The sequence below is a fragment of the Merops nubicus genome, unplaced genomic scaffold (genome assembly GCF_000691845.1).
Source record: "Merops nubicus isolate BGI_N331 unplaced genomic scaffold, ASM69184v1 scaffold10430, whole genome shotgun sequence".
NCBI lineage: Eukaryota > Metazoa > Chordata > Aves > Coraciiformes > Meropidae > Merops > Merops nubicus.
The window spans coordinates 34,558-59,563 of NW_008583546.1; the positions used below are offsets into that span (position 1 = coordinate 34,558).

The 25,006-nt window shown below is 34.7% G+C and overlaps 1 protein-coding gene across 1 annotated transcript in view; it reads right to left on the reverse strand.

Annotated features, from left to right (window-relative positions):
• LOC103773801 (voltage-dependent calcium channel subunit alpha-2/delta-1-like) overlaps positions 1-24,375 on the reverse strand; it is a gene marked incomplete at both ends in the record, with an annotated part of 57,541 nt that extends 33,166 nt beyond the window's left edge. The window contains 3 exons of the mRNA XM_008941182.1: positions 497-575; positions 19,413-19,517; positions 24,205-24,375. Coding sequence (XP_008939430.1) covers positions 497-575; positions 19,413-19,517; positions 24,205-24,375 — 355 coding nt within the window. The remainder of the gene's footprint in view (positions 1-496; positions 576-19,412; positions 19,518-24,204) is intronic.
• Positions 24,376-25,006: the final 631 nt, after the last annotated feature.

Consider the following 25,006-nt stretch of genomic DNA (forward strand, 5'->3'; position numbering starts at 1 on the left):
CTAAGAAATCACAGCATAACTTTGATATATTCATCAAAAAAGTGAAAAAACAATGGAAGTTATCTCGCCCCTTGTAAGTTCTGGAGAAAACCAGAAACAAATCCAACCAGTTAACCAAGCAAACAAAAAATTCCTTCGTCCAGACCCCTGAATATAAAACAGCTTTGCTTGATTTCTTATCTGTCACCAGTTCCATCTTTTCATAGACGGCTATTACAAGAATTCTCAAAACTGAGCTGTAGTATCTTATTATTACAAAAAATATTATTTTTTATAATAAAATACTTTAAACAAATTGATCAGAAATAAATATGCAAGCTTATTCTTTTAATATATATTTCATAAACACTTTATTTAATAAAAAACTTTTATTTAACAATACAATAAAGCCAAAAGTCAAGCTTAAAAAAAGAAAATCTGTACATTTTAGAAAATAATCAAGATGAGTCCTATCCAAAGCTCTAGCAAAGAATAGTTTCAAAGAAAAAGACCGTACCTTTATTTTCACAGGCCATCCACTGTATGGGTCCTTTGTCATAATTATGTTGACCAACAGAAAACGTGAACACACGTACCTGTGCGAGTTAAAAAACAATGCATATAACTTCACTATATGTCATTAACTAGCTGTGATGTACACTCAGTGACACTTGGATTTTTCATACTTTTGAACAGAAAGATGCAATTTTTCCATTTTTTATTACCATAAGAGATGCTCTGTTATTATATTTTATGTATTGCCATTACTTGGTCCAGGATGTAGAACTCGAGAAGAATGTTCTTTCATACATCTTTCATGCTTTAAAGCTCTTACATTGCTTACTGTTCAAGAAGCATTTAAATTTCTTTTCTTTTTATTTTTTTTTATTCCTAAGTTGGCAATTATAACTCTTCAGGTTTTGTTAAATTAGTTGATATAATTTCCTTTCAATATTAGATGCTTACCAATTAATAAAAATGGATATATGGGTGGTGGTAGAATTCAAAACAATGAACACCAGGATTTATTAGGATATGAAATAATTTCAGGGGAAAAAACCCCCAACATTTGCAGATACTATAGAATACAAATTCTCATTTTGGTCAGACTTTTCCCTGTAAAACTACTGAAGTAGTTCAATGGAGTTCTACAGAAGGGTTCAGCTTCTGATACTTCACCTGATATTCACTAAAGCTACTTGTTTTACAAACAAATTCTATTCTGTTTAGCCAAAGCAACTCCAATCTATCTCAAGAACTAGAGGGAGTCATGGCTTCAGAAGAACTCACCGAATTCTATCCAAGTTTTGGACTTTTCCATTGAAATTATTTTCCATGCAAATTGTCTGATTTGAATGACAAAAAAAAAAAGGAAAAAAAAAGAATACCACGCCCTAGTATTGTTGTCTACAAAATTAAAATCCTACAAGACACAAATAGCATGTTTCAGCTTGTGGCTGAATATTTTACTCCAAAGCTAAGCATTTCTTTAGAAGGTGAGAAAAATATTTTCCCAGAAGTTTTAATAAGCTGTTCATGTTTATCATGTCCCTCTGAAGGAATGTCCAAGACTAGACTGTCTTTTCTTTTCAGGCATTATTATCTTTATGAACCTTTAGCTTTACCACTTTACTTTGTAAAACACAGATCACAACATGAAATCAGAATCTGAATTCCTTTCTATGGAACTTAATGGCCGTTTAAAACTAAAACATAATAGAATTAATTTGCATGCAGGCTATAACTAAGTAACAAGGTAATATTTTCTTTAAATAATAGTCACAGTATTTAATAGTCAAAGTATAAAATTGCATACACTCCTTTTAAACTACTGATCATTGCTAAGTTTTTTATTTATTATTTATACAAACTTTCATCACATTATTTAATATGTGTGATTACTACCTAAACTTTCATTTGTCAAATAAGCAACAAAAATTGTGTGACATAATCAGAGCTCATGTATTAACCAAGACCTGTAGGAATACTTCCAAATCATCAATCAGCAGCTAGCAAATGGTGAAACTTTACTAGTATTGACCTCTATATGTAATGAGGGCAAACAAAGCTTTGTGCTAGATGTCATTTTTAATTAAAAATATGTTTTGATTTGCTTTTTCTTTGTTTTTTCTTTTTTTAGACACAAGCGAAATTTGAAGTTTTTCAACAAAACTAAGAAGATTATCCGATACAAGGTCATTTCTCAGTAATGACCCATGCCAGTTACATTTCTAGTTACACAGACAGGTATGGGAACGGCTGTACATGTGTGACAGTACAATTTTGTTCTCATCCTTGACAGGGATAGAGACAGATGAAAAATGCCTTCTATTACCTTGAAAAATATCAGTATTGATAATGTGAACATGACTCCACCTGGTATGTCTACACCTCATTTACTTTGTAAAATTGTAATCACATTGTAAATTCAAGTTAAATTTGCAATCCCCCATTTGTTCTTGACCTCTTCTACAAAATGTCGCCTGTAACTCTTCTAATGGATCTTTATGTTTCTATTTTATTACCAACAAGTTTTTTCCAAGCTTAATAGCATAATGTTATTTTCTATTAGTATCTTGCAGCTCACAAGGTACCTGTCTACTATACTTCCTATTATTTTTTTGACTCATCACTGCTCCCAGTTTAGTGTCCACTGAACACTCAATTCAGAATACATTATTCTCAAAAATTATGGTTCCATAAGAAAAATCCCACTGAAGGCCACTATTTAAAAAACTGAGTGACCTGATGGCTCTTTTGGATTAAAAGTAGGTTAAGACAGGCTCATATGGGTTTGCTTGTGGGCATATAAAAAAAAAAAAAAAGAGCAAATTAGACCGGACTGTCAAGCATTTGATCACAAATGTAAAAATGAAACATTGCATTGGATTCAAGTTGTGAAATGGTATGTAATTTAGGGAAAAGAAGCAGTGTGTTAAATCTGCAACTAATCTATAAATAATTTAGAATTTAAATTATTGACAACAAGCAGAGGACAATATATCTGATTTACTGTTCTTTGGATAATTAACAGAGATAAAGAACTGCAATGAAAATTCGAGTTTTTAATTGTTACTTGGTTTGGCAAGAGGGTGGAACATTCAAAAGAGTTTTCTTTTTCCTATTGCCTCATCTGGAATTAAGTAGAATGACAGACCAGCTGGAAAAATGAGTCAGCAAGTCAAATTAAACAAGCCAATTTTAGCAAAAAAACATGCTCTTGTGCTAAAATTTTCTGTGACAGGACTCTGTCAGTCAAAGGATTAAGATCCATATACCTCTTCCTTACAGACATCTCTCCAAACAAGACAAAAGACTTTTAAACGAAAAAAGACAGATTTAATTACTTTTAACAGGGAATTTATCTCTGAGAACACATAGAGTAACTATATCGGATACAATGGATATGAAAACATCTCCTTTTGCCTGTTCTTCCGTTTAAGTTTGGTTCCAAGCAACTAAGTGGATTTCTGAGTTAAAGTAAACTGCCAAGTACTCTTTGACCCCAAGAAACTGTTTTCTGTCACCACCGAGGCCTGGTTATTTCTTCTCTGTGTTTCTCTGCAGTCTCTTAGGCTCTGCATACACTACAGGTTCCCAGGTTCTTCTGCAACAACTCTTGCTTTCCACCATCCATACCAGCACATGGATACTTCCATTCTGCAGAGTTTCCCAGGGAAAATGCAACCTTGCCTCTATACAGGAGAGATCTCCTTATTCTCTTTATAAAGAAACATAACTTTCAAATCAAGAAAAAAGAATGGTAAAGTCAGAAAAACAAATAGGAGCTGTCACACTTCCTGATTTTTGACTGAACTATTCAAAGCAAAGTACTTTTAGAAAACTCCTACCCTTAGAGTGGAGAACTCGAGATGAGCACCAGCCTGCTCTGCCAGCCCAGGCAGATACAGCCTTAAAACTGTTCAGAAATATTAAAGTCCTAATTTGTACCATTGAGAGCTGTGGTATTTCTGTCAGCAGTATATCCTGTGCTGATAATGGGTGGCTAATTCTCTGTAATTTTTCTCACTCCAAAACTAACCCTGGGGAGAAAACACAAAATCTTTTACTCTTTATATTATTCATTTACAGTGCACAGTATACACCCAAGTGTAGAATTAATGTAAGGACAGTGAGACAGTGAGGGGCACAGGCTGCCTAGAGAGGTTGCAAGGTCTATCTCGTTTGAGATTTTAAAGACCAGACTACATAAAGCCCTGAGCAATGTGGCTTTATCTTATTCCTGGCATTAGACAGAGACCTCCAGAGGTCCCTTTCAACCTGACTTATCCTAGAATCCTACGAAGGACATCAAAGGAAAACAAGTAAAAATCCAAATCCTAGCCAGAGAAAGTGGTAGACCAAAAAAAAAAAAAGAGAAGTTACAGAAAACACAGAAGTAGTGTTATAAATCAAATACAATTGCCAAATTATGCAATTAATTTGATTTTATTTTTTATTTCTCTCTAAGAGAAAAAGCTCATAAACCTCAAGGTGAATTGAAGGATTCTGACTCCTACAGACATTAGGGAACAATTATATCACTAAAAGGAGCTGTGATGAAGACAGAAATGCAGAGCTGCCCATGAAAAGGCTGCTTTCCCAAAACATCTCAGTTGCTCTTTACCTATCTTATTTCTTTATTTTGCTACTGGAATTAAATAAATAAAAATTAAATTACTCTTCCTTTTTGTCCATCTTGTTACGAGTACTACAGAAAATTAATAGTTTGAGTGAAGTTAATTCAAAGTGGTAAGGTAAGCACAAAACCACAATTGCTGTTTAGACCCCTGCATGTACGTGCAGCCAGCACGTGTATGTCTGTGAGAGTCTGAGCAACTGACACCACTCTGCACACAGTTCAGAGAGGACAAACGTGAATTTTTTGACAGAGTAATTATTTGTGCTGAATTCTGTGCTGCTGCAATGAGAAAGCTCTCAATAAACATTTAAGTGCATCTCTTCATTTCTCTGGTTAGGAGGAGATTAACCTTTGGAGACACATATGTCTCTAGCAAATATCAAGAGAGCTACAGGATTAATTGACTCAACTAGACATCAGCAAGATGAAACCCAACTTTTTTTGTCTATCATGTAAAAATAGCAAGAGTGCATCTTCTTCTGCCACGAGATAAACAAACTGTCTAAATCAAAACCCGATTTCATCAAATCATGCAACTTCAGTTTTCATGATGACCGTATGATTTCAGGATATTTTAATCTGGACTTTATAACTGCAGGTGAAGATTCACAGATAATCTCTTTTAGTATAGACCAAGAGAAGCTGTGATAAAGAGCAACAAATAACTCCATCATTCCAGCATGATCCAAGAAATTATTTTTCCCACTAATGGGTTTTCAGATTTTGAGATATGAAAAATCATTTGTGCTTTATATTCAATAGGTACATTTCTGAAACAAGAGGACAATATACTAAGCCTATTTTTCTGAATAAAATCAAAAACCTGCTTTTCTGTATTCCATTATGCACTCTGTCTTCTAATTCCCTTTTAAGTAAACCCTTTAAACCACTTAACCATTTTGTTCCTTTTCTGACATAGGTCAGAGAAATGTTATGTGGGTTTCAAGCTGCCACGCATAAAACCGCAAATGTATTTTTTTCCCTTCTTGTCTTTACATCTGTGGGCAGAAATCTGAAGATGATTTTGGAATCTCCTGTGAACTAACTGAGAGTAGAAGGCATTTATGCCAAATCTGAATTGAGAACAGAACTTCAGAGGATGAATTGAAAACCCCGTATACTAATTAGGAAACTACCCAGGGATTAGTCAACAGAAAGCACCAAATACAAAGTTTCACCTAAATTCTGATCCATAATCTGTCATCCCAAACTGCTGTATTTGTGACTTCCAGTAATGCAGTCCTGAACTATTTGGGTTATATTTTTAAAGTGAAGCAGCATTTTTTTTTTCCTAAGAAGCACAAGGAGAAGAGAAGTAAAATTTCTGTGTTCAACAGCAGGGGTAAGACTCACAATGATGTGCTAGAGGGAAGTTTTAGGATCCCTTAGGCTGTCTTTATGCAGTAAATAAACTGGGACATAACCCATTTTCTTTCTCAGGCCATGAGGGCAAGTGGCACAGCAAAGGTCACATCTCTACAGCTAAATTATGTTGCCATTCTCCCTCCCTGTTCCCTCTCCTGTATTGGGTGATCTCATTATAAAATCTTTTGGGAACAGGCCCTGGTGCTCCATGCTACCCCCTGAACTGAACCCAGACATTGTTCAAAAGCGTTGATTGCCACAGGCCAAGAAGCATACTGCTGGGTCTGTTAACAATTAAACAGTATGGATAATTGTGGACAGTTCTCCAGCCTGCACCCAGACCTTGGATCGTTTCTTAGCAGGGATACATCTGTCTGATTCACTCACACGAGTAATGCCGTTTTTCTCGTGATGGACTGAGCAAGCTTACCTTACAGACATGCAGAAAGTATGAATTCATTTGATAAAATACCTACTCGAGTGCTTCCCCAAGAGATTCAGCAATGCATTTAACTATGCAAGTAATCCTGTCGACATGAACGGAAAAATGCTTTAATTGAGGTGCATGTTTAAAGACAATAGAGCCTCGGAACTACTTTTCTAGACATTTATCCACAATTAATTATTTTTCCCAGGCTTTCCATGTATATTTGCAGTCTTCTCTATCATTAATATCTTTCATGTGCTACAATTCAACCTCAAGCTTCAAGCTGCAATGCTAACTTATGAATTCATAGTCTAATTATAGTCTGTGTGATTATAGTCTAATAAAGAAAAGAAATAATGACACTCTAAAAATTTGCTCACATTACAATCTAACATTAATCCTTCTATCTTAAAATAAAAAGAAAAATTGTTGGTTACATATTAGGAGATTATGGGAGACTCTCTCATGCTTTGGATATGATTCTGTATTGATAATATGGGCCCTAAACCAATTAACAGTCTTAATATACTGGGAAAATTAATCCAAGAACACTATGTGTGGTGCAGTTTTATGAAATTTTTCTTAAAAAAGGACTAGCAACTGAGGACTACACCTGAAGTCTTCATAATGTATGAATACAAAGAAAGGTGCATCTTCAATGAAGAGCTCTTTAAAATGAATGCCATGAATCTCTGAAATGTGTTTTGAGACTTACAAAGTGTTCCAAAAATAAAATAAAATAAAATAAAATAAAAACTTTGTCCAGCTTTCTTTGTTCCTTCACAAAGAAAACATATCTGCATGCAAATGGAATTATTTTCTAGTGCAGAAGTTGAAAACATGATCATGATCATACTGAAAAAGTTCAGAATTGACACTCAGAGAACTAAAAAACTACTAATGCAGTTACACTGTTCTACATCTTCTTAGTGCCACCTTGTGGAACTGCAGCAGCTCACTCCTTACTAAAGGGCGAGCATGTGGTGCCCCTTCCACCTCTACCCTTTGGCCAAAAGTATGAACGTATAAATACCCTGCTGATACCTACTAATCTACCTCTGCTATATTGATTGTAATTAGATAGATGAACCACTGATTATGTGATCCTTTAAGTCTTTACCTAGTTTAGACTTGATCTTTGGTGAGCCAGCAGTATCTCGGAAGTACAAGCAGAATTATTCAATTCTGTATGCTGAGAATATCTTACTGTAGGAATATTACCTAACAGCGAAGAGACTATATCCAGTGTGCTATCCTAGCTCCCCAAATAAAGTGAAGTTTTTAATATCAGCACCTTCTAGGTGTAGGTCTAAATCAGCTCTGTTTTATTAGCTTTTTACATTAGTTTCAAGAACAGTGGTAATAAAAAGAAAGGCTGTGCTTTCAAAAACATTTCTAGGACTTCACAATTACATGTTTGAGAGTCAATTTAGCTGGATCAGCCCCATCAGAAACTGGGCCTTGGTCCACTCTCCAGCCTTAATAGCAACTGTGGCAGCAAGGGCCACATACACACACAGAGGTTAAACCACTGCTTCTTCCATCTTCCCCTTTCCCTTGCTGCCCTGGGAGCAGTCCCAGCACCTTGTCTGGGAGCACACTAGATGACAGAGGCTGAAAATCTTCCATGTTAAAACCTGCAAATGACTTCAGGACAGTGTCCAAGTCCATGTCTTGGCCCTGTGTAATTTACTGATATAAATATTGACTTAATATTTAGATTAATATGGTGTCTCCAACAGAGTCTAGTGCAGTTGTATGCTTAGTTCATCCTGCTGAAAGGCAGAGATGGATTTTATCTTGAAATCCCAAAACAGTATTCAAGTTGTCTTCTGTGATGCAGATTTGTGGCTCCAGCTCTGGTTAAAGGATGCCTCTCCTGTTCCAATAGAAGTGCTATCCTTGCCAGATCATCCCACACCACCTTGGAAATAAATATAAAACACTTGTTTTGCTTTGCATGATTTTCTAGACACTCATCCCATCTCCCAGTCTACAGCTGAAGAAACGACACTTATCTTTTTAACAATTCAGCTGTTGAATGTTTTACTTTGACTACCCTAGTGGTTTTTTTTCCAGTTGATCTGTTTCCTTCCTTGGTTATGTTAATAATAGTTTATTTGTTGAAATGAAAAGTACTAAATCCCTCCTTTCCCTAAACTAGTCTCCTGACACTCAGCATTTAGCATTCCTTGAAGAAAAAGTCCTTTTCTTTTTTCTGAGAGTTCCTTGTAAATTTGGTGGCCCATATCAGGAACCAGACAATGCAGTTGACAAAGGAATTCCCTCTGTACTCTGAATTAAAAGCATTTTAGGCATTTCTTTGATAGTCAAAACAACATTTGGAAGCAGCTGAGCAGCTGGAAAGAACCAGATTAATCTGAGAGATATTTACTGTTCAGATTGTGACACTAAGACTTCTTTCTTTTTTTTTTGTTTGTTTGCCTTTTAAGTCCTGGGGAAGAAATATCACAAATATTAGCTAAGAATTTAAAAGAGTATTTAGCATTCAACTGAATATTTCAAACAGTAATTTTAATCAGGTACTCTGACTTTTCTTTTTCATGCAAATAGACTTTGTTTGAAAATAGTGTATTAGCTAACCCCTTTGTATATAGTTATGCCCTCCATTTTTTACTCCCACCACTGTAGTTCTTGTACAGTGTGGAAAACACTGACTGAAACTAAACAGCTGCAAATGCCAAATAGTTGTATTGGAAGAGGGAAAAGGACAAGGGGGAAAGGAAGGGCCATCGGAAATTCTCATTTCCAGCAGAAACCATTCATAGGAAATCTTCCTCTCTGGAATTATCAGTCATACAAAGTTCATGTCTAATTTCAGCCTGATCTTCACAGGAACATGTAAATCCCATGATTTAGTGAGCTTGAGAAAGGGTATGCCAGGAAAAAAAAAAACAGGTGAAGGGACTTTTGCCCTTGTGCATATGCTTTTTCTTTGAGATTTCCCTGGAAACAGAACAGTATCTTCACAACAGCTTAGAAGAGGGAGTCCGTGAAATTAAAATGCTTCATGTTTGGTTCCCTCTTCATTTTTAGGGGGGAAAAAACTACTCCATAACCATGGAAACTCGGTACTGCCTTACAGCACTGTGCTCAGGGCAACCTGACCTTGCCTCTGCTTGCAGGTAAGATTATTGACAGAAGCAGGCACTGACAATGCCTGCTGTCAGCAACTGGCATATGTCCTATCAGTGTTGAAATACTGAGCCTTATGCACAAGCATGTAACAGAGCACGTCCTTCACAGTTAGCAATTAATGCAATCATTGCATTCTTCCTCACGGTACTTCTTGCCAAACTGCACCTGAAATCTCAGGAGTGTCTAAGAGAAGCATTGCATATATACAGATTTATAGATAGCATCTATCCTGTGGAGCATTTAATAATAAAAAAAGTAATCATGACACAGCTCACTCCTATACTGAATGACATGAATTTTCTTTTTTTTTTTTAATAATCAGTTAAATAAATTGCATTTTCATAAAACTTAAAAAAGAACTGATCCTACATGCAATTCACAGATAAAATACCCTTGGGAGTACCTATAGCCCTGGTGCATTTTAACATTTTTTAACAGAGTGCTCTTAGTGAATTTAGATGTAAATTCTACATTCACAATGGCTGAAAGAGCAGAGACAATGCACTCTAGTTAAATCACACTTGAGGTGACAAGATATAAGCTGGTTTTCAGTCTATGATGTGAGATAAATGAATTTTAATAATCTCTCACAAAGTCTGTCTTTATATTGAAAGAAAGAAAGAAGGTCTTTAGCCTTATTTATAAATAAGACTTTTTATAAAGACAAAATATTGTCTTGAAGGCTTTGGATTTTGTCTTTGTTTTTGTTTTCAAGCAAAATAGCATCTACAGACTAAGCATGTAATGGAAAGCATTGAGGTTATTATTGTTTTTCCCATCTACATGCAGGATTAAGAATACAATACTGCCAGTCTGCATTATACAATCCATTTCCTGCAAAGAGGTGGCTTCATAAAAGCATTTGTAAATAAACTGTATTCTTCCTTTTTAAAAAGATCTTTTCCAATAAAGTCAGAATTACTAAAAAAATACATTTGCGGCTTGCACTCCAGGTTCTTTGGTCAACATGGATAAAGTGTCTTCTTTTGAATGTGACTAATAATGAGAGTACGAAGCACAGAACTCCCATCTAAGCCTCAACAAACAGTTTGTGTCAGATTTGATACAAGGCTGATATGACTATGATACAGAAACAGAGGAGCGGAGACACATTATAGCCTAAGAATTTGAGGACCGCGTATGGGGGCTATTGTTTAGAAATAAGAGTTATATTAAGTTTGTGAAAACCTCAAGAGAAAATAAATAAAAGTTCATACTTGAATGTCCATGCAAGTACAAGACTGCAAAGTCAGTTCCTCATTCTTCTATTACAGACAATCTGTATACAATATTCAATTCTGTACATTCAATTCTATACTGTATAGTGTAAAAGATAAAAGAATCTGATTGTGATTTCCTGGAGACATGACAGAGCATATTCTAGCCTTTTCCTTGAGACTAATCAAGGTTTTGGAAAGCCACTTTCAAAGTAGAGACTGCTGTATGTTTCTCACTGGAATACTCATCCCTTATTTGAAAGATGATTTTTTTCTTGGTTTTTTTTTTTTTTTTTTTTTTTTGTCAAAATTGGAATATTTTTTGCAAAATGCTATACAAAAAGGTCTTCTTAATTACATATAATAATTCTTATTCTTGATAAGATTTTTGAAACAGTGCTCCTCCATCTCTGGTACTGATGTTCTCTCCTAAAAATCAATCCTTCCTTACAACATCTGCACAACATCTACCTACTTAAGTGAAGTTTACAGTACACTTACACTTACAGTTTCTCATCTCCTGTTTCACACCCTTTTCCTCTGTTATGCTTCTTGAATATATAAACACATATTTTTTGTTATCTGCATGTTCTATAACTTTGGTTCTTGACATTTTCATTTCCCCCTTAACCTGTCATCTGCTTAGGCTGCTGCATGCATACATGTGCTTGTGCCACCATCTGTCTGTTCCAGCTGTTCCCTGATTCTCTTCCCTGCTACAGAGATTCCCATTCTGTAACTGCTCCCTTTAAGCCCCAGTATAAAGTTTCCTACATATTTACGTCTGCTTTTTCCATCAGTGCATCAGCAGATCTATTCATTCAAAGATGTCCCATCCCATCTGAAACAATCCCATCTACTAATGGACTAATGCTCAGCTAATGCTCAATACCCACCTACAAGTTGGCTGTAATAGCATGTAGAAACTAAAATTCTGATCAAGTTTTAGAATCACTTAATAACAGTTAATTCTTTTTAAAAATATATTCAGTTGTGTTAGCTTGCTTACATTACTTATTCTATTAAGTGGATAAATTCTGCAGTTTTCTTCCAGAAATTTAGACTTTTATACCAATGTTGTAAAGTTGACCTTTGGAAAACTCTAGACTCTGTGAATAAACAAATATCAGAATAACAACTGTATGACAGGTAATTTTATGGAAAAGCATCACCTGATCTTCATAACCTTACTACTTTTTTTATTTTCCTTGAGCCCAGTTCTGCTTTTCTATCTATAGAAACCAATTTTTAATTTTTAAATATTCTCCATATTATAACTTTAATTGTATAGGTTCATTCAGATAAAAAAACATATGAGGCAGAATTCCTATGTTAGGAAAATTTCTTATCCTAGAAAATGCCAAGAACAGTTAGATTTATTTTTGAATTTTAAGAAGTTAACTGAAAATCTAGAAGAAAGATCTTCTGAGTGAAAGTGATTTTTATTTCGAGGAAGGTATGACAGCAGTATAACAAGGATAAAGAGACAGACTTAACAAACTCAGAGAACTAGCTAGCTGATAATTGTGGAAAGATAATCTAAAGAATAAAGGACTAGAGGAAAACTGGCAATTTACGAAGACAAATACATTAATCATACAGGAAACTGCTTAATACAATGTAAGATTAAAAATACTTAAAAAATCAAACACAGAAGCTGAAATTGAAAATAATCTGTAAAAAGCAGCAGTTAGAAAAAAAATCTTCATTGATTCAATTATCAATGGTTCAATAATATAATGCAGTTGCAAAGAGGCAACTTATATTCTATGATTTACCTTGCTATATGAAAAAGAAGTCATAGAAAATACTCTGTTCTCTTGATACCACTTAAATTTCTCTAACCATTCAAAAGCATGTTTTAAAAAATTTACAGATAGCTGGCCATTATATACAATAAGGGTAATAATAAAGAATGAAATTAATTTAAGATACAATAGGACAATTTGAAAAATTTTGTTTAGTTAAAAAGACAAGAATCAAAAAGCTGGATGAAGGTGACAACATAAAAAGGGTTTGCTGAATTGTAAGAGGAAATTATGATGAGAATTAATTGTTCTCTGTAATGAACATAAACTGAAAATAAAAATTCCTCTAAGCTTATTTTGCCTCAAGAAAATTTAGTGAAAGCTTTCTACACAGGTAGGTGTTGAAACAGAGAAATGTAAATACCTAGAGGAAGCTGTGGAATTGGATTCTTTAAAGAATAGGTTACATAAACATCATCAGGCATGGACTAGGTATTAAGTTGCTCATTGCAGAAAGTCCCAGTCCTCCAGTTCTTGAATTACCAAATACAATCAACTCACATAACCTTTCACTGTAATCTCAAACTGATAAAAATAAATGCAGTTAATACATGGGTACACTGAGACAGAACAAAACTGATATCTGACCTCAACCAGTTATGCCATACATAACATTTTGTATAAATAAGTAAAATGCAGTCTATCTCTCTTGCTTTCACCTCAAAACAAACATAATGTGCTTTCTATATTAAGTGATAACCCATCCTTGTTGCCTTGGTTATTCATTTTATGCCATCTGCAGCATCAGCCTCTATGTGATACCTTGAATCAATCACTATTAATATAGTGGTCTGGAATTAAGTATCATCAAAAATAGAAGTATCAAATAGCCCCCTCCATGCCAAATTTGAAGGAAAGAAGCTGCCACTTGGGTTTTATATAACAGATAAGCATCATTCTAACATGACCAATAAGGCTGCTTTTCAACAAACTATATTAAAACTTCCATTAGCCTTCTGCAGTTCTCCAGACTACCACATGGACTTTTATCCTGAATAGCAGATAAAAAAACAGCCACGTGGTAACCCAGACAGATTCAAACTCATAATGAAACAGCAGCCTAAAGAGAAACTCAGTATCAACAGATGTATGTGTATGGACACATGCATGAAAAAGCTTTTCTGCATTTTTCCTAAAACAAACCCTCCTCTTCCCTGCTACTCTTACTGCTGCACCCCCCCCAGCCTACAGCAATCTTGTCCAGCACACACATACATATATAGAGCAGCACAGGAGATACGATGGTTGGATGGAAAAGTAGGTGAAAAAGGTAGAAGAAATATAATGGACATGACTCCCTTACTGGAGCCTTTAAGAAAAAACTTAGCAGTCATCTTATTAGAGTATAAAGGTAAAAGAGTCAGTGAAAGATAGCGTGGTAAAGACTGGTAGACTGCTGCAATCCAGTGGCATGGCCAGGGCACGGACACATGGCAGGGGTATGTCAGCTTAGGAGATGATCGATGAAAGGACAATATATAGACATTTTTGAAAAAGAGCATCCTAAAAATCACTGTAATCTTATTCCTATTGGAAGAGTAGGGATTCATATATCATCATGTAACTGTGGTTCAAAATCTAGGTTTATGAAGAAAAAAAAAATATTGCTTGGATTTGCACACTTAGGTCCTTAATTAGCTCAGTATAGTGCAGCTTGCCTGTTACTGAAGCTTATTTGGACACTGGCTGTCACAGGAGGAAGACTTCTTATGAAGAATATTTAAATTCATTGTGGGATTAATGTATGTTAGGAACTCAGAGTCTCGCACAGTGAATATGTTGCAAGCCCTTGATTAATAAGTGGAGCTAAGAAAGAGGTAAAAAATAGATAATTTACCTTAAGAATAAGATATTTTTCAGTGAACACACTATGTTATATTTTCCACTTTTACTTTGAAAGAAAAAGGAATAGATTGTGGAATTTTTAAATACTGACCCAGGTTTCACTCAGAATATTTTAGCTTTACCAGTGGTGCATGTCACAGTACATACAATAAATTAAAATTAACAGCTGCAAGATGACACAGTCTGAAGACAGAAGTGATTAGGGAAGGAGCCAGGGAGCCAGTTGAACCAGCTTGCTGGAGATTTCGTCTACATGGGATTTCCTGTACCATCACCCCACAAAAATCCACAGCACAGAGGGACTATCAGGAGGAATGAGAAATATCTTAGTGTCTGGTAGTCTAAAGATCACAGAAGGCTAATGTAGAGAAGCCAGAGAACAATCCACACTCCAGAAAGTTTTTAAAAATGGCTTAAATTTTATCTATCATACTGTGCTACATGCTGTGCATATATAAACCAGAATTTTGCTCGGTTCAGTCTTTAATTGAATTACTTTATGTTATATCCTGTGTCACAATCCTATCACCTATCACAAGAACTGCTGGGGTACACTTTGACAACTGTTAAGTTCTATTTGAAGCTGATATTAATGTTGAGAAAGATGCTGTTTCTATTTTTGGCTCTGTAAGTAACCCCTAAAATTATATCAATTCCACTCAACAACTGCTGAGAACCCCATGGCTACTTCAAGTGGAAGTGTCATGCCCCTTGTCAATGGTCATCAGTAGTCAGGACTAACTTTCAGCCTTGTCTGGAATGACTCAAATACCATGCCTAGATTAATACCATCTTCCTTTTAGTTTTACTGACATGCAGTGGCACAATAATGCATCCAAAACAATGAAGAAAATGGTTCTGTACTTTGATAATGACAGTAGGAGGTATTTTTGTTTTAGAAGAAAGCTTTGCAAGTGCCTTCTCACAGGTATTTATCATTCCAGTGACACGCTGAATGTGTCCCATTTGGAGGAGGTCACTGGCAGCTGTAAGCTTCCCCGTGCAGTCACAGCAAGCTGGAGCCTTGTCCCCTAAGGAAAAGGCTAGAGCCTTATCTCTATCACTGTAGCAGTTCTGTGTCCACCACATATAGATATTTTTAATGAAACTGATTTGTTGGAATATTCCTCTGCACACCATTTCCTCTCAAATAGTACTGTCAGAAAAATCTACACAAAATGAGGTTGTATTAATCACAACAGATCATTCTGAGGCAACAAGACATGAGACCCAACTTATGGTTCTCCTACCTGAAGGGTCAGATCAATCCTACCTGAGTGGGACAGTTGATTTCAAACAATTGTAAGAGCATGAGGAATGTTTAAGGTCTTTTCCTACATGCATAAATTGAGCAATCCATCAAAACACATATTTCAGGGTACACGATTTGCCCCAAAAAGCTGTAGTTAGTTTTCTATTTTCAACCTGAATTCAAAATTCTCAGGATGGATAACGCCTACTAGGTCTACATTTCAATTAAATTTATATTGCTGTCTTCAGTGAAGCCATCTGTAGTATGAGTGCAAATAAAATGAAAATTTACCACCCCCATTCCTGAAACTTAGCACGTGTGTGGTATTTCACACATTTAATGTGAGTGCCCAAAATGTCACCATAAAGGTAAACATGCCAATTTTTAAATATCAGACACAGCACGTAGTTGCAATCTGTGACAATAAAATCTGGCTTTATAAAGGGACAAAGGCATGCAAAGGTGAAACACAACTGTGATTTTCCATTTCTAACAGATGAATGCTCCTATTTAAAATTGTGTTACATAAGTTTTAAACTAACCCAAATATTAATAACTTAAATAATTTGGAAGACAGAAAAATATTTAAAATATATCTGTATGCTATTTCAAAGAGATTAAACCCCTAAATTTAGCAGGATAATTTTAATAATCTTTAGATTCTGGGCTGCTCTTTAAGTGGTTTCCAGTTGTTTATTGTATTCTTCCACTTGTTAACTTGAAGATTGCACTAAGGGCACTGCAAACAAGGGTACTAATGCATGTCACCTGATGGGCCAAAAATTACTGGAGCTTCTTTCATGCCAAGGAATTACAAAGTAACTCACATGAAGAAGAAAATTATTTTAGAGCTGAAGCAATTTTACATGAGGAGAATGAAAACAATGATTAACAGATCTGAATGAATGGTCTTTTCTTTGCACGAGAGAAAAAAAAGGTAATTTTACAACACAGTGTATCTAAGATAGGAAGTGACTGACTGTCATTGATATATCTTATCTGATATAATAAAGATCCATCTTTTATATACTGTATGTGAAACACAAAGTGTCCAATGTTCTTGTCTTGCAGGCAAGAAAAAACATCCGCTGATACATATTTATGCTATGAAGTTCTATTGCTGTAAAACATGGGAAATGTTTTAACACCTGAGTCATATTGAATAGTCTCTCTACAAACATTAATTATAAAATTGGTCTTACAGTCAACGAGCTATCTGTGAGACAAATTAAGAATTAACCACAATAAAGAAAACGATCTAGATCCACATATCTTTAAATAAATCATCATTTAATATATGAAAGCAGCTTACTATGCAATCTGGAAAGGTAACACTATGCTTGTGAGTATGACTTCAGAAAATTAAAAGTATATATGCATTTTTCATGTTAGAATGTGTCTATCAATTATATTATACTACTCTACTGGATTGATATTAACATGAAATTGCACAGATAGGGAACAAGAGACCTCACATGTCATCAATCTGGAATCAAATGTAGTCTACTAAGGAGAGCATGACCACAAGCATATTTTGTGTTAAGCCTTATTTTTAAATATATTAGAATGTTATGAAAGATTGTCAAAGAGGTTTCATTATGATTCCTAAAAATGAATTAATGGTTCAATTTCATTAGAAGCTTTTCAACCATAAATTGCCCCTTAACACCACGAGGATTGTCACTGATTGAAAACTAAAAGGAGAAAGCAAATGGTTCTTCAAATGACACCTGCATAAACTTTCTGAGTATTTCTTGTATTTCCAATGTCACCTTGAAGAAAAACAGTGAGGGATCTAGAAACACATATTTTATTAGACAAGTAACAAAACTTAAGTGCTTACTATAGTTTGAACTTGTAGATACATAGAACTTAATCAAATGTAGTAGATTTGCCTTGCCTTGCATTTGTACTGCATTTAATTACATAAGAAAATATACTTAAATAATCAGAAACCCATACAGTGACTGCTATCACCATTATACATTTGTTGTAAACAAGAAAATCCCCTAAATCTCATTCACTAGAGGCAATGAGAAAATGAGGTGTATTGTATTATATATAATAGTGTATATATAAGACAAATTCAACCCTTGGCAGTTCAAATTTACAGTATTAAACGATGCAATAAAATATTCATTTTAAAATAGCAAATCCTACACTTATTTACCTCACAGAATAATCAAACATCAGGCATGACGTGAGTTAAGACCCCAAATCTCAGCACTGCAAATCTGTTTTATTGTGTGGACAGGAAATTTCACTATACTTTCCTCCTAACACAGCAAATTAAATGGAAAGTAATGAGAAATGGATCATATGTCTTCCCTCTTAAACACATATTTCCTTAAGCTGATTGGTTTTGTTAAAACATAATAAAAGCTACCAAGTCCAAATTTGAAGAGGAATCTTTGCATGTATTTTCAGAATCCAGCCATGCGTGTCACACGACAAGTTGCTATGATTTCAGTTCTTCATTATAATTGTCAGTTTAAAACATACTTGCAGCTCAGACACGAAGATTAACTAAGCCCCACCATATCATTTCATGTGAAACGCTATTATAAAGCAGACACAAAAGGATTATTCAAGGTCACTGAGTGAATCACTGGTCAAGATGGAAGTTGCGTCTTGCATTTCTCGCTACCATTTTGAAGGGATTATTTCACAGATATAAGAATTTTCAATGAAATACTTAAATTGTCTTATACATAAGCACCCATGGCAACTGTTAAAGTGTCTTGGTAAATTGTGGTCTAGCTTCTAGTGATTATTTTTGAAACCAAACCAAACCAGAAAAAAAAAAAACAAACCAACAAACAGTTATAAACACAGCCCCAAGTACTAGAAAAGCTAAGGTTTTAAATATAGTGTGAATCCAGCTCATATTTAACTTTTATTTAGAAAGTGATTAATCTTCTATATATAATGATGTGTACTGAAATGTAGGAGACAATTTACAAAGCTGATTTTTTTCATACACACCCGTACTTATACAACATACACGTATTCATACATTTGTACATCTATAAGTATGCAAAAGCCAGACCAGAAGCTCGATTAAATTTAAAAATTAAAATCAAAACACAAAGCACAAGTAAGAATTCAATCTCATCTGAACAACACAAGTCATCCAGTAATTCTCGTGTCAAGCCCATAATTCTGGTTGAACCACAGATCAAATTTAATCAATAGAAAGCCATCCTCCTCCTAGCTAAGAAATCCAAATGTATAATTAACCCCAGTGGGAAAAACATGTGGGTTTGTTCCAGTCAAAATCTATTCAGATTCTAACCTTGAGGATTCAGTTCTGCTTTTAACCTGACAAACAACAAAAATATATATATATAAAATATTCACCGTGAGGAGATATACATATATCTCCTATGATTTAGCCACCCATGTTTTCACTTGATAATGCAAGGATTATACTAACACAAGAAAAATGTCAATAGAAAGTTTAATTCTTTATGGGCTACGGCATACTTCTGTACCACTTGACACTAAAGAGTCACAAAGTAAAAATGTGAAATATATTTTAAGGTCTTGTGAAAGAGATGTTATAGATTGAGAAAGCTTTAAGTGCCCTAAGGTTCAATACTAATATGTTTTTAAAAAGTACTTTATACACACACCAAAAATGCTTTCACTTCCATATTAAATGTTCCTCTTTGTAATGTTGTATATTATGCAGTAAAATCTTTCATAAATAACTTACTTTTTTGTCTTCATTATATTTATGGAAAATTTCTTGTGCTCTTTCTTCACCACCATCCGTAAATAACATAATTATCTTATTGCAGTTAGCTCTAGAGACACTGTGCTGTAGGAGATACAAACAGAAGCCTTTTTTTTAATTTCAAGCTATAAGGAATACCAACTGCTATTATTAACTAGCTTTCATATCAACACGCTTACTGTTTTAACAAAGCAATGGCAAAACTTCCAAAGTACTCTAGGATTTCATTCAATATCACTTTCTGAATGATAAATAAAATAAAGTGATAAATTATTTTTCTGTTCCATATGACTCATTTCAGACTTAGCCCAGCATGGAGGAAAAGGCATCCAGTGGTTCTTCTCACCTCCACAAACACAAGGAAAGGTCATACCCATCACAACAACCCCACAGTGTTCCTCTACAGATGTTCTGCATGAGTCTTGTACAGTGAAAGCCTCTAGATACTTTATTTACTATTCTGTTTTTTTCATCCTTACTTTTTTTTCTTGTCCTTACTGTCCCTCTGGAAATTTGGGAACAGTAACTCTCTAATGAATTATTGAATATTAATTTTTTTTCCTGCTGGATTCTTACTCACAGGAATTATCAAGCTCCCTGAACACTTCAATGAAAACTGATAATTTAGCCATCCTTTAGGTACATCTAAAAAGCTCTGCCTTATAGACTTAGAAATATTTTTTTGAATTTGCTATTTGTCACATTTTTTTGCCACATTTCCTTAAAATAAGCTCCATCTTCCACTTTAATTATTTCCTGGTGCTTTTCCAAATTATTGTTAATTTTTAACATACTGAAATGAATACTTTTTTAAAAAAGCATTTTAGAATCAGGTTTATGTAAGAGATTACAGCCTAGATATGGCTACCTAGACCACTAAAATCTCTCCATCACCTACTTTTCTGATTAGATTGGAACTCAGAGGTGAAGAACTGAACATGTTCTGTTACATCTGGAGAGCAAGGCTGGAACAGAAACATTTGAGAAGAAGCCCCTCTGATTCCTAATTCAACAGTTAAAGTAACTAGTAAAGCCACTGAGAGAACCATGGTGTGTTGTTCAAAGGAATAAAAACGTTGTTCCACAGCCAGAACAGCAGAGAAATGAATAAGGATTTTGGTTCTTCGTGAAAGGAGCCAAAGGTTCCTCCTTTGGCATTCATCTTCTTTCCTTATTCCACAAAAGATAAGAATCCAGTCTAAACAAATTGTTTTTTAATTTTACAGCCAGCATTCCTTGTCTTCTGTATTGTATACAAATGATCCTAGTCAGACACATCTTGGTACTTCTGAGTAGCTGGATATAACTGTGAGATTCAGTAAAATAACATCAAATTCCCTTTCCACAAGCCTGAATTTTGCCGTATGAATTTACCATACAGTCAAGAGAAGAAATAAAAGGGTCATCCTTAAAAAATATCCATTTCTCCCTTGCTTTAGTCTTTGTGACTACATAGTGACTAACTTTCACCTGGCTGGTCAGGTAAGACGATCGAAGTCCCTTACTCTCCTACTCCCTCACCCTACTCTCTGCTCTGATTCCTTGTTCTTCTGTAACAAAGAGACCAAAACACCAAAGTCAGCCCTCAAACATCAGCCAATAATCCTCAGCATTGCAGCTCCATGGTTATACAATGCTCTCAGAACACTAAAATACAAAAACTTTATTGGTAGTCAGTATATTAACAGATGAATAATTATTCCTCAGAGATTTTTTTTTGGTAGTTCAATATTCAGTGAATAACTATGTATTTAATAATTAGAAAACAACAAGTACATAGATTTTTTTACATGCAACAACACATAAAACCCACCTGAAACCAATATATTCCCTCCAATCTCACCAGCACCCTGTGTTTCATTTGGAATTAAATAATTTATGCTCTTTTTTTGCTTGTGAAATATAACCTACAAGATACTGCTTTGGGCTGCAGTCTTTACAATATTAAAAAAGTAATAAAAGTAGAATTGAATACTTCATAAACTCACCTACATTTACACTGATTTAATATACAAGGCCAACTAAAATCAGAGGCAAACCAAAGAGATGACAAGGAATGGGAGCAAAGTCTCCTCATACTGTAAAATTTTCCTGTTGATTTTGAAATGAGAGCTATTATGGGCAATGTGAACTTGAGCAAGTCTAACTGACTAAATCAGTATTTTTCTAGCAGTTTACTCAGCATATGCTGAGTATCAGTAAATATCGCAGTATCACAAAAATGCAGTGTTTTCTCTTTATCTTCCAGTACTTGCAAAAGGGCATTTACTTACACTACTCTATTGAGACATTAAAATCATGTCATGAGAAAAAAAATCCCGAGATTTTAGCCTTCAAACAAGACTAGAAATCTGAAAATTAACAAACTCAGATCATGACGTTTTGCCACCATAAAAACTTCGCATCCTGGTGAATGAACTGATTACATTAGTCTCTTAGAAGAGTTTAAGAGGAAGGCAGAGCTGCCTTTACAGCACAGCTTTTCTTCCCCATTTGCACAAAGAAGGGGACACTGGCTCAGAGAGTGAATATAACTGAGTTTGCAAAGTTGATGCAGTAACTTCAACATTTTTCTGAACAGTTTGCCTCAGCAGCCCAATGAATGTCTTTGCTCTCCTATCACAGACCACAGCTGAAGAGGTATATGTTGCCCATACATCAGCTTCCACAGGAAAAATTCTGGGTTTTTAGCTTAAACCATGAAAAAATGCAAGTTGGAACTGAGTCTACATGTCCATTTTTAGCTCTCTCTTGTGCTTGATAAAGGCCTTTTTTTCTTTTCTTCTTTCAAACAAGCAAGCGTGACATAATCCATTTTATATCATACCTAAAATTGCCTTTGTTTTATACAAGTTTCACATCCCTAAAATTAACTCATTAAGTAGCAGGTGAGGAATTTACCTCATGCCATGACACTTTAGGAATGCATTTTTCATTATGAGTTTCATGTCATGAGGAAGGAAAAGGTAAACCAAACCAAAAATCAAGTCAAGAAGAGATGATTTCAAGAGTAATTTTTTTTTCAAATAGCAGTTATTACGGTACAAGGAAAAAAGAAGCTCCTAAATTACTGAAGTTGAAGTATTACTATTTTCAAAGAAATACCAAATTAATAGAACAATAAATAATGGAAAAATAGTGTATAAAAATTATGGAATCCAGATTACTGATATTATTGAATTAGCATGATAAAAAAACCCTGAAGTGTCTATTTCCATCTAGTAGCACATCAGACAGTAAGTTTTTCATGGCACTAGTGAAATATTAGCTTGGTATTCAGGAAAACAGTTTGAAATAACTGTCATCCAGAAACAGTGCCCACAAAATTATGAAAATTTGAGCTGTTAAAAAATATTCCATTTCTATGGACCTTAAAGCAATTGGACTGTTTGAATTCACAAACACACAACTGGAAACTATCCCTCAGCATTTTTTTTTAATTATTTGTTTAAGCCTGTATTATATTATCCTCTTATATTGTCTTGTCACCAGAATTCAGTGCTAAACGCATCACTAGCACTCCTCCTTCCAGATGAATTTGCCAGTATCTGAAGAGGATGACTGTATTTCTATAACCCAGTGCAATCTCTTCAGTTACCTCGATATACACACCCACAACGTCCAGCCATCATTTACAGGCTTCCAGACATCACGTTAGGCTAATCACAGCTCTGTTTCCAGTTATGAGAGAGACAATCCCACTAGGAGATAGATCTCCAATTATTTCTTAAGTGGGTTTTTTTTTTTAGTTCTAGAAAAAAAGTCCACTTTGAGGCTTCCTCTGTGTTCAGGTCTTCTTAATATTGCATGTACACAAAGTACATATCTGGTGCTGCACCAAATGTAGTGTATAATGTTAATCAAATATAAATACTGTGAGGAACAAGAGGAGTTTGGTAAAATGTCTTCTGTCTTCCCGGTTCCCTCTGCATAAAAAGGATGAAGAAAAAGGGGAAACGTCTTTCAGCTTGGCCTGAAAAATGCCAGAGCTTTTAAAATCCTGTTTGCATTTTTACAAAACCATCAGCAGAGGGCACCCTATCATTTCCCCACCAAATCTCCCTGCTTGTCTACTAGTGATTTGCTGAGAAATTACCCTTGAAAATACTGTATTTTCTTTTTTACCTTATAAAATGTTAAAATTAATTTTTTTTTAAGTTTAACAAGATTAGAAACTTTTCAACTAGCTCTAGCCCTAAATTGCATCTAGACTGGCAAGGAAGCACCCTGAAGTCCACAATCTTCAAGAATAGGGGAAAAAATTAAAGATCTGCATACTGAAAGACTTCACTGATACATAGGAATCAGAATGCTCTTGGGTGCCTAAATTAGTCCTCTATGAAGTCATTTGTTCCCTCTGTCCTGCTCAAGCCATGGTTGACTATATATGACTTGTAATAAGGATAAAATTGGAGGTTAGCTAAACATTGCTAGGAGACACTGGTAAAATTGAAATAACTCTCTAACATAGAGTCTTCTATTTTAAAATTACCTGCAAGTCAACCACTTCCACAGCCGTGTGCCAATGAAGGATCACACGTTAAACGCTGAATGAATAAAATAAAAACAGTTTGGAAACCAAATTTATTCCCAAATCTTAGCAAAGATCTCCAAAGAAAAAACAAACAAACAAACAAACCATTGGGATAAACTTACTTGCTAAATAAGGTTTGCACTTCTATAACCCAGTTACACAATGGAGGATGTTCACTGGCCATATGAACATTCATTATCTCCTTCACTTTAGAGCAGAGATGACTTTCATACTTACATTTAGCAGCTGTTCAAAAGCGTAGCTAAAGCCTTTTTTGTAATCTGTAATTCCTTTAGCAGAGATTTTATAAACAGCTTCTTTCAGCTTCTTCTTGTTCCTCACATTAGCTTGAACAAGATGATTAAAGCAGCTGACATTCTGAGCATTATTGTTAAACTGTAAAATAAACAGAAATAGTATTAAAGACAGTTAATTCTCTTTTCTCAATACTGTATTAATAAAGGCTAATGTTTTCTTGACCTATGAGATAAAACATGTCACACCTAGATTGTCATCTCCATTACATTGAGAATGCCCAGCAGTGTCTGGAGATTTGAAAATTGGGCAATAAATAGATTTTAAAATAAGGTGTTTTGTGCTTCACTCTTTGTTACAATAAAAAAAACCCTCTACTAGAGTAGAAAAAATCCCACAAGTTTTGTTTCAGGTTCATATAATGAAATTGGAATGAGAAATGTAGAGTTAGTGAAATATTTATTTTACTTTTCTAAGCACTGAAAAAGACTGAATTATCAGGTGACTTACATATTGCATGTACTAGCCTGCTGTTTTACAATGAAACTTGCAGATCATAATAAAGTAGTACAGATAATTTATAGAAAACAAACTACGCTCTTGGGGCAAAGGAAGCACATGAGAATATAGCTGTAAACAGGAGGATATTGTTAATAATAATACAATTTTGTGTATGGAGAACACACATATTTGGTCTCTCTTACCCACATACCTATAAAGACTACTCCCTGAAAAATGCATTTATAAGAGATTCCAACATTTTTTAAAAACATATATAGAATAC